Here is an 11,528-nt window from a genome sequence, read left to right on the forward strand (position 1 = left end):
AAAAAAGACGAGAAATCTCTCGCGGATTTCTTAACTAACGGAAGCTAACGCCTTCAAGTTGCCTTGTGGTGCCAGGAAATATTGCTACCATATCAACCAGCCTCGCTCCAATGTAAAAAACTCTAAAGAACTCTTCCTTTTTTCAAATCTCTGACAGATTCAAATATGTTTAGCCCAACTTTCTGGCGGATTTGCAAGCGAAGGTCCACGGACGATTTCTCGTTTCTTCCATACTTAATGTCATTTACATGCAATCTTTTGTGGGGATGGTACGCTCTCCCCTTCATCACCTCCAACAATTTCGAGCTTCTAACCATTTGCATCGCACAAGTCTCACTCCAAACAATCTATATCCTCCTCTACTTTACATTCACGGGCCGCTACCAAAAGGCAAGCCCTCTGGAAAGAGTTTTTCAATCTCAAACTTTTGGCAACTTTGTTTTCCAGATCAAGCTCTTTCTCTCGATGCTCTTCGTGGGCTTTATCTTCGCTGTTGATTCAGTGGCGTGCCTGAAAATACTTGGCAAGTCTAGAGGACAATTCTTTGCAGGAACAGCCGCCACGATCGCAGCGCTTCTCTGTTTTGCGTCACCACTTTCGATAATGGTATGTGCGTGTTAGTATTCCCTCCTCCACTTTCTAATATTCTTTGGACTATATACACTCTTTAACGCTTCGGTTTCTTTTCCCAGGGACTGGTCATCAAAACCAAGAGTGTAGAGTATATGCCACTTCTGGTCTCCCTTGCGCTCTTATTCAATTGCGTCACTTGGACGGTTTACGCCCTTTTGGGGAAAGACGTGTTTCTCACGGTAATCCACACTTGTTTGATGTTTATCTACTGAGTTTTGGTTGCCAGATTGCCGAAGCCATGGGAACTGCATTGGCTGTCGGACAGCTGATTTTGTATGCTTGCTACTGCCGTGTCAAAAAGCCACCGGTCCATGTGGAAGAGTCACTTTTTGAGTCGTCTAAGGATCACTCCAAAGTGGAGATTGCTGTCATAGTTGCACAGCCATCCGAGGATTAGGAAGAGATTAGAACCATTCAATTGATCCGGCTCCTAAACCAAGCTCACAACGCTTGAACAACCTCGAAGACAAATAAAAAATTCTCAATGTGTTTATGGAATAAAGAATTTAAGCATTTTTGTTGCTAAACTTGAACGAAGAAAAAGTTAGGGCTATCTAAACAATTCGTTATCCACGTGGACAACAGCGGTTTGTGAGTTTAAGGTTCTTGGCATCCACGAATCTTGGAAGTTTCAGTAAACCACACTTTCACTTGTGCTGTTTGCTCATAGCTTGTTCGCAGCCATGAGGGAGATTCTTCACATCCAAGGTGGTCAGTGCGGCAACCAGATTGGAGCTAAGTTCTGGGAGGTGGTGTGCGACGAGCACGGCATCGATCCCACCGGGACGTACCACGGCGACTCGGATTTGCAGCTGGAGCGCATCAATGTCTACTTCAACGAGGCCAGTGGTGGCCGCTACGTTCCTCGCGCGGTGCTCATGGACCTGGAGCCCGGCACCATGGACAGTGTCCGCTCCGGGCCTTACGGCCAAGTCTTTCGGCCCGACAACTTCGTCTTCGGCCAGACCGGCGCTGGGAACAACTGGGCCAAGGGACACTACACTGAAGGAGCGGAGCTCATCGACTCCGTCCTGGACGTGGTTCGCAAGGAGGCCGAGAGCTGCGACTGTCTCCAAGGTGCGTAATACTCTTGATCTTTCCCCGAGCAGCACTTGACTCTCCTTGGACAGGGTTTCAAGTGTGTCACTCCATGGGAGGAGGGACCGGCTCTGGGATGGGAACTCTCCTCATCTCCAAGATCCGCGAGGAGTACCCGGACAGGATGATGCTCACCTTCTCCGTGTTCCCGTCGCCCAAGGTCTCGGACACCGTTGTGGAGCCCTACAACGCGACGTTGTCCGTCCACCAGCTGGTGGAGAACTCGGACGAGTGCATGGTTCTGGACAACGAGGCGCTCTACGACATTTGCTTCCGGACCCTCAAGCTCACCACTCCCACCTGTGAGTAGTCTAGCAAGTTCTTGAGATCATGAAATCTTCTCTTTTTCTCGCAGTTGGCGACTTGAACCACTTGATCTCGGCCACCATGAGCGGGATAACTTGCTGCCTCCGCTTCCCGGGCCAGCTCAACTCGGACCTCCGCAAGCTCGCCGTCAACCTCATCCCCTTCCCTCGCCTCCACTTCTTCATGGTGGGATTCGCGCCGCTCACGTCGAGGGGGTCGCAGCAGTACCGCGCGCTGAGCGTCCCGGAGCTGACCCAGCAGATGTGGGACGCCAAGAACATGATGTGCGCGGCGGACCCCCGGCACGGCCGCTACCTCACCGCCTCGGCGATGTTCCGGGGTCGCATGAGCACCAAGGAGGTGGACGAGCAGATGCTCAACGTCCAGAACAAGAACTCGTCCTACTTCGTCGAGTGGATCCCAAACAACGTTAAGTCGAGCGTGTGCGACATCCCGCCCAAGGGGTTGAAGATGTCGGCGACGTTCATCGGGAACTCGACGTCGATCCAGGAGATGTTCAAGCGAGTGAGCGAGCAGTTCACGGCCATGTTCCGGCGCAAGGCGTTTCTTCACTGGTATACCGGTGAGGGGATGGACGAGATGGAGTTTACCGAGGCGGAGAGCAACATGAACGATCTGGTGTCCGAGTACCAGCAGTACCAGGACGCCACCGCCGATGAGGAGGGCGAGTTTGAGGAGGAAGAGTGATAGAAAACAAGTTTTTCCTATATAATGTATTTTACCTTTAAACTCCTCAGGCATTTCTAATAGTTAGTCCATTTTCGCTGCTACCAGGGGAATGGGCGCACCAATCTTTGCCGCCGCGATTTCTATCGCCTTGTTCGCGGCTCCTGGCAGGATTGAAGAGCTACGATGTCACAAATGCAGAATGCCGCTGAAATCCACCTCCGCCTCAAGGTGTGGAGCTTCATTGTGGCGTGGGAGGCGAGTAGCGTTTGACAATCAGATTCGTGCATTAGATCGCAAGCGATCACTCTTAAAGTTATTTCCTCGCAGGTAATATCTTTTTTTCTTTTCTTCCACGGGCGTACGTTTTTCTCTCTTTCCTTTTTTTGTGATAATCAGCGGCATTCACATGCACGCGGCTACTAACAGTACGTTCTCTCCGTAGGGATTTTCAAGCAATCGTTCAACGCTCTAGATTTTTAACAGAGAATTTGAGGCGTTGGTCTTCCATCGTCAAGATACTAAATCTCTTGATTTTAAAGTTGGCTCCAGGTGAGCTTTTGAAACCAGCGCATATCTCAACAATCCCTTGGAGAAAAGGAACGAGACAAGTACAATGTTGACAAGAACATACAGAAAACTAGCTCTGATCGGTGCTTTCAGCTGGTTTTACTTGGATGAATCGGACCAACGAGCTCGTACGTAACCCGTGACAACTTGCTTCGCATTTCATGGAAGATTGTTGGTTTGACAAACAGCTAGAAGAAGAAGGTACTGAGGCTACCTTTGCTCGTTTCTATTTCTTTCCCTTTCCGTTCCTTAGAGCTAGGAAACTTGACTGATCAAACCATTTAAAACCAGGTGGGAGGAGGAGGCTTCTTGGTGATTCTAGCTCACCTTTCAACCATAGCACCTGTGATGGAGCAGTGCATTGGGTATGTAGTGGTTCCAAGTTTTTCTTATTTGCTTGTTTCAGTTTGGTAGAAACCCGGATTGCTTAGCGAGCACAAGATCATTGCTCAGAAACGGCTCCAGAAAGCAATAGAGCTAGGTCGAGTGAATTATAAGCAAACTTTCGTTGATTTCTCCCAACTTAAAGTAGCTCTCACCAATGGAAATGGAAGGAACACGTGGTTTTAGCTCCTCAACGGGCACGAAAGACGGTCCTGGAGCTTTTGATTTTATACAAGGGTATACCCAGGTAACACGTTAAAAGCTTTTCCATAGTTCTCAGTCTTTCACACTTGAGGCAAGGGAAATGCATTTTGGCGAATTAGAGCAGCCCTGAAAATACCAAAGAAAGCATAAGTTGACAAAGCCATTTGAAGCACAGGAGGCAATCTAACTTTAGTAACAATATTTAGAACATTATTTAGAAAAGGGATTTCATGTTCAATCACACTCAAGACCACAAAAGGAAGAGTCTCATAACAATTGTTATATAGAAGGGTAAAATGTTGGTAAGCATGGGAGCCAAGTGTGGGTAGTAATAACATTTTTCTAGCTATTCCCATACTCTAAGTTGAACTCTTATGTATTATTAGTGTTATAATAAAAACTCATTCCCTGATTCTTGATAGTTTAGATTGTCAATCTAAAAAATGAGACTTTAGAATTACAATAGTGTTAGAACCACTTGTGTTATAATTATATAGAATAACTAGAATACTGTCATTCTTAAAAATGTAAGATTTTACACTTTACTCATAATGAACTAAACTTTCAAAGAAACTAAGACATTATATGTACAATAACTCTTATGGTGTCCTTAGAACAAAGTATGCTAACTATAATCAATATCATTTAACCATATATTCATTAATTTTGGTGAATTCACAATCTCAAAATAAGATTCTATTTTAGAATATTCTTAAGAATGAGATTAAATTTAATTCTTAAGAATATTATAAAATAAAATCTGATTTTGAGAATGTGGATCTTATTTTGAGATAAGTTACATTTTTGTTTTTGGTTTTAAATTTTTAGCTGTATACCTTTCTTCACCAACTCAAAAAACCATTTTCTTATATTTTATGGTAATGAAAACTGTAACTATGAGTAGTGTTTTTTATAAATGTTTTTAAGTCTTGTAAAATCTTAATTTTTTTTATATGGTATTTTTGTGTAAAGATGTTTTATATCCTGAAAAATAGATGGATTTGCAGATATATATATGATATACCATTTATCACTTTTTTCATATATACTCTTTTGAAAACTATATTTTAATTTTTCACATAAAAAATCTTTTGCATCTTTATCCACAATTAACATTCACATCATGTAATTTTGAAGTTGTTTGAAGATTTTATCTTCTTTAGAAAGTTCAAATGGTGATAAACATAAAGAATGAATTATTTTGTTCGTACCTCCTTGATATAAAGTATTATTTATTTATTATATCTCTATATTAGGCATTTTTATATTTTATCCTCCATTTGAATTAAATAAGTTTTATCTTCAATAAAAATCTCCTTTGTATTGTTCTACGTTTCAACCTTTTCTTTATTTTTCAACTTGAGGAACATCATGTCCTTCAACTTGGGATACAACACCTTCTTCATTTTAATATATCATTGTGAATAAGTTTGAATATTTTTATGCATAAGTAAAATAATTTAGTAATGGTAATAACTATTGTTTAGAAGTGAAAGACCAAACTCTAAGTTGTAAAAAATCTTTTTTAAATAATCCAAGATATTTTAGAAATAAGATAGTATATAGCCTTATAGCAAAATATTGATTATAATGTTTAATTATCATATTATTATTTTGCACTCCAACTTCAACTTCATTGATCTTTGATACTAATAATCCATTAATTTCAAGTAATGTAAGCCATATTTTCTCTTTAGAATTAGCATTAAAAATTAATGGCTGTTGATATTAAAGTTTTCTAATATCCTTATCAGGAGTCTCCAAAATAATATCAATATTATTTGTACCTGTATTTGTAACTATAAATTAAAATATATATAGAAAAAATATTATACTTACTTTGTAAAGGAGATTGTGGAGGTGTAATAAAATTATAATGTTTGATTCTGAAATATTCATGTTTTACAAGACCTTACATAAAAAATCTTAAAATATTTTTCATCTCATAATTTATATATCTTTCTTTAAATTTTGTGATTTATACTAATTTCATAAAACAAGAGAATAATGGTTAAAGAATTCATTTGTAACTTAGACATAAACATAAAGAATGATTTACTAAAAAATAATTTTTACCCTCAAAAGTTGATTCTAATTAGTGAAACAGCTAACCAAAATTATCTTCATTCTCTGTTTCTTTAAGAACTTCAAAATTTATATTGTTTATAATTAGAGAATCTGTTATAAAATATTTATAAATATATATGTAAATAATAATGTTTTAATTTTAATTACATATGTATGTTTATTTTTCTCCTTTCTTATTATCATCCTTTAAAGTATTATTTGTAACACCTAAAATATAGGTAAATAATAATATTACATAAAACCTTATAAATAAATTACTTACTTTTTTCTTTGTTTTTATCATACAAGATTGTATTATTTGAAGTGGTATATTTATCACCTTAAAATTATAAGTAATAACAAAATTATAGTTATTTATTAAAAATTACTCACTTACATTTTCATCTTCATTATGAGAAGTATCATTTAAAGTATTATACTCATCATCTGGAAACTAATAAATGATGATGTTATAAATTTTTATATAAATATATTACTTACTTCTTTCTTAACCATCATTAAATATTTAATCTTTTGAAGTGTTATGCTTATCACATAAAATTTATTAACAATAAACTTATTATATAGTTATTTATTTTATAAATCTCTCATAATGATTATAACAAGCACTTACCTTTATCATGTACTCTCTTTTATCATTTTTCAGATACTTTATATATTGAAGAGGTAGGCTCATGATAATCTATACCTAAAGTCTTTCATAAAACTCCCATAATAATTATAAGAAGCACATACCTTGATCATGTACTCTCTTTTGTCATTTTTCAAATACCTTATTTGCTAAAGAGGTCATGATGATCTGTACTTAAAATATTTTATAAACCTCTCATAATAATTATAAGAAGTGCTTATGTTTATCATATGCCCTCTTTTTTGTTTTTTAAATACCTCATTTGCTATATAGGTAAGCTTGTGATCTGTACTCAAAATATATTATAACCTTTCATAATAATTATAAAAGATACTTACTTTTATCATGCACCCTTTTTTGTTACTTTTCAAATACCTCATCTATTATATCTTGTGGCATTTTATGCTTCAAGCTTCCACTAAAAAGTTTTTTAGATTTTTTACTTCCCTTTTTTCTTTTCTCTTAGCCTTTTGTTTTGGTTCTCTTTAGCCTTAAAATTGCCACTTCAGAGCTTAGAGATGTCAGTCTTTGCTTGCCTATTGCCTTAGATGAAGTTGCTCACCCTTCCTCTAATTTTTGCTTTTGTGGAACTATCTTTGAAAGGAGAGGACAAAGGTCAAATTTCTTAAGCATCTCAACCTTTTTTGCAAGTGTTCCTCCAGACTTTATATGACCCTAATGCTTTAATAACTCAAGAGCATTCCAACTTGCAGAATTATATGGCACCCATACTCCAAGACACAAGCCTCTTTAGGAACTTTTTGAATTATATACTGAGCAACTCCTAATTGCAAGGTTCCACTAAAATGCCATATTCCTTTCCAATAATTTAGAATGCTAAAATTCTTTTTTCCAAAAATAAGATCCTCATCTTCTGGTGTCAAGTTGTCATGGATGTCTTATTTGGTATGAAAACTAACCACCTGCATCTTCCTTATCAAAAAAACATTTGATGTTGAATTTATCTTTAACCCTAGCCTTTTGAAGGAAGTTGAATACCAACAATGTTTGTTTGTGTCCATAGAAAATCAAAATCTTGCAACTATAATTCTTGTTTCTGACAACTCCAAAAAGACATTTTAATTATTCTTTCACCTTTAAATCTGCCAATTCTTGATCTCCTCTTAAATCCATAACTAGTAATTTAATTATGTTATCTTTTTGTGCTAACCATATAGGCCAAGCATTCTGATCACTATCTATGTTGAAAACTCTATATGGATTAGCCTTACTTTGAAGTGCTAAAAAAACTCAAGCTAGAAAGGGTGGTTTTTTTCTAGCTTGATTCATAAGAGCTTTTATATAAACCTTATCATCTAAAATCAAAGATCAAAATCCTCATTTGAAATATTCATATTCTACATAAAGGATTCTTTGCTAGTGTTTGTGGTTATACCCTTCAGCTACTTTATAACACAAAACTTGATCATCTCACTGGTCAAATTCATCCATTCCCAAAGTTTTGACCCCAACTTAAAACCTTTGTTTGATCTTTACTTACCACTTTTTTGATTGAACATTTGTCCATGAGAATCTCTTGGCCTAAGAGATTACAAACATCTTTAAAAAGATTCATTGTCCAAGAAATAATTTGCTGCATCTTCTTTGTTATCTTAAGAGAAAGTGTATCTTCTTCTCCCTTATGAACAACTTTGATCCAAGTATTGAAAATTTCTTTTGAGCTTCTCAAGAGGCAGTGGATGTTTATAGAGTCAGTAACCCCAAATATCATGTTAACCACATTTTCAAAGTTCTATAATAAATTATAAAATTAGTATAATAATATGTTTATACCTTCTATTCTCCACAATGAGCTTCTCTTATAGATTTTTCTTAGCATTCACCCATGCCTTTGTGGTAGGGTCTCTACTAGTTTTCTAGTATAACTGTATAGTAGTGGACATACCTATTTGAATATTTTGGGATATTCTACCATCTAATGGTTTTTTTAGATTAATATTTTTGAAAGGTGGGATATTCAATATTTAGTGTTAATTATCAACAAGAAAACATTATTCATGCATTTATAATTTATAAATATGTTTATAATTCATAAAAGTTTCTAAAAACCTCCTAGTACATCTGAGTTATCCAGCTAATGGTTGATATTCTATAAGATTAATCTTGTGTTCATAAATTATAATTAATTTTAGAAATATAAACTTCTAATTAATCAACTGAAATACTAAACACTACTAGTTCTTTTGGTTTGCATGAGCAAACCTAGTGGGACTGGGGTGGAAATAGATATATCTTAAATATACTAGAATATTCTTTCTTAGACTGTCAGCATTCATTTATATTAATATTTTTTAAAAAACTTATAAACATATTTATAATTTATAAACATAAGATTAAGTTTAAAGTTTCCCAATTAAAGGAATTGCTGAAACTCTAAGAAAAATAAATTTAAACCAATGCTAGAAAATATATGATAAAGAATCATTATTGTATTTCATAATGATACAAGTTTAATAAAATTCATTATGGTCTTTTTTTAATTACAGTTATTTTTACTGTATTAAATAAATTTATCTTGCCAATATCTTTAATTTTTATTACACTTTTTGTCACAATATTAATACCAGTATTTGAAGCCCAAATTTGATTATGCATGTTATTATAAATAACAAATTTTTTATTTGTTTCTAAAATACAAAAGCAATTAAAACATTTACCTTCTGTTTTACTTTCCCAAATTTTGAACCTTAAAAAATTAAAATACCAAATTACAACTTCTTTTCATGGTTAATTTAAAATTTTCATTTGGAGAAACAATAGAATTTTCTGAAAGAAGATAAGATCCTATATCATTTAAACTTCCACTTACCAGAGATGGTCTATAAAATCCAACAGTCATTTTCATTTGTCTTTCTCTAGTATATTTAACAATATTTTAAAAGTTTCACCATAAATTATGATTTCAGGTCCTTTAAAACAACAAGTTTTACCTCTTGTATGAGCATAAATAGATACTGTCAATTGTATTTGAGGCACTGAAGCTCCTCCAAAGCATTCAATAGGGAAAGTTCTTGTACTTTAAAATGAACCATTTGTCTATAAAACAGTTAATTCTTTCACTAATAACACTTATATCACCATCAATAAGACTATTATACAATGATTTTACTGTTATTAAAAATAAGGTGAGAAAAATAGAAGATTAATAACTCTTATATTTAGTTTTGTAAATATAAAATAAAGTAAAAAATTTATAGTAAAAATTAATTAAATTTTTTTTTATCTTTATTTTTATATTTTATAAAATTAGAATTTTTAGCTAATAGATATAAAATACATACATATACACACATGTATAGCCAAAACTATATTTGGGATATTAGTCAGTTGTCACTTAGCATTATATAGGCTCATGTGCCACTCCCTTATAGTTCATTATATCTAGAGCATGCTCTTGCTAAAGTTAAACACTAAGAGAACTTATTATGGATTGCATCTTTAGTTTGAGAAAACAAGGGGCTATTCTCTTCCTCATCTTAGAATTATTCCTCCTTGTCCTTTTTTGCCCTTTTTCATTTCTCCTCATCTTTGATTTGCAAATATTTTTTCCTTACAAGTTTTAGGCAACAGCAATATTGCTAATCCAAGCTTTATATTGCAAGAGCTTACAATTTTTCATGGTATTTTTTTCACTCATGCACATAAATTAGGAGTTGGACTCCAAATTGTTTCATAAAATAAAGGGACTTGGAGTATAGTATTAATTAGGGCAAGGCCTTTGCTTATTTACAAAAATGGATAAACTAAATTGAGTCTTAATTACTATATAATTAGTGTATATAAGGTTATAACAGTAAGTTATATCATTTGAAACTTCTTGTATTACCATGAGAACTGATGGTGTTGTCAACACTAATCATTGGGAGTGGAATGGATCAATTGGCAGCTAAGTTACTGGCACTTGTGGAGTCCCTTTGTCCCAGGAGTATGGGAATGTTTGGTCCCCCCAAGATCCTGATGGAGTCTCTTGCAGCCAAGGTTATGAAACTTAAAGCTCTTATAGAATTATTGAAACAACCATAGCAAAAACAAAACCCAAAGGCATGGCACAAACATTAACTTTAAAGCCATAACTTGGAACTAAAGGAAAGTGACTTAAAAAACTATTGTAGTTTATAACACATTGGTGTAACAACTAATACCTATCTTTGCATCCTCTTTCCAATCAACCTCCAACTTGGGCTCATTACAACTACAAAATATGTCCATACATCTAACAAAAGTTGTGTCTTTTTTTCTTTGGTTATCTTACCATCTTCAATAATCTTTCAAAGCTGGTTTATATGTAGATTTATAAGGTTGATTAATTCAGCTGGTTCTAATTAAACTCATATACATTTTTATCACAAATTGAAACTCATATAAGTTCTATTCTCACTCAAGCAACTTTATCCCAAACTACAATTGTAGTGTGGACTTTGCAAAAAGCTAGGGGTAAAGTCGAAGAGATGTGATCTGGAAAGAATGGCATCACATCAATCAGCTCCTTAGGCTCCTTAGCTTCAAGACCTCACAATCCACAACACTATTAATTGAGCAAGGGTTGTTGATGCATAAGAGTTCCAAGTCCCTTGCTTGTTACAGTTGGTTGTGGCATAAAAAAATCAAACATTCAACTAGAAATCACTTGATCTAATTTATATATATGCACGAGTGTGAGAAAGACCGGGGGAATTTCTAGGGATTGAGAGAGCACAATGAGGTACATTTCTTTCCACTTGCTATAAAGCTCTCCCCTCTCATAAATATGATTGCATGACCACTTCATACAGCAAATTGGTGATCATCTGCAAGATTGTGAATTTCCCTAGATCAACACACTTGTATTTGTCACTACCAAACATAGATCTATAGAGCGTGTTCTTGGAGATTTAGGAATAAACTAGATGCATGGATTCGTAACATT

The 11,528-nt window shown here is 35.0% G+C and overlaps 2 protein-coding genes across 2 annotated transcripts; both read left to right on the forward strand.

The window, feature by feature from the left end:
* The first annotated feature begins 451 nt into the window (after positions 1-451).
* LOC9647551 (bidirectional sugar transporter SWEET1a) lies at positions 452-1,093 on the forward strand. Its single transcript, XM_024686277.1, has 3 exons — positions 452-606; positions 693-812; positions 860-1,093. The coding sequence occupies exons 1-3, from the start codon at positions 466-468 to the stop codon at positions 1,028-1,030; spliced, it is 432 nt and encodes a 143-aa protein (XP_024542045.1). The 5' UTR covers positions 452-465; the 3' UTR covers positions 1,031-1,093.
* A 199-nt stretch (positions 1,094-1,292) lies between these two features.
* Positions 1,293-2,745, forward strand: LOC9647233 (tubulin beta-1/beta-2 chain). The gene is made up of 3 exons (XM_002981238.2): positions 1,293-1,710; positions 1,764-2,033; positions 2,087-2,745. Exons 1-3 carry the CDS (start codon positions 1,317-1,319, stop codon positions 2,743-2,745), a joined length of 1,323 nt encoding a protein of 440 aa, XP_002981284.1. The 5' UTR covers positions 1,293-1,316.
* The last annotated feature ends 8,783 nt before the right edge of the window (positions 2,746-11,528 follow it).

This window comes from Selaginella moellendorffii, unplaced genomic scaffold (assembly GCF_000143415.4).
Source record: "Selaginella moellendorffii unplaced genomic scaffold, v1.0 SELMOscaffold_48, whole genome shotgun sequence".
Lineage (NCBI taxonomy): Eukaryota > Viridiplantae > Streptophyta > Lycopodiopsida > Selaginellales > Selaginellaceae > Selaginella > Selaginella moellendorffii.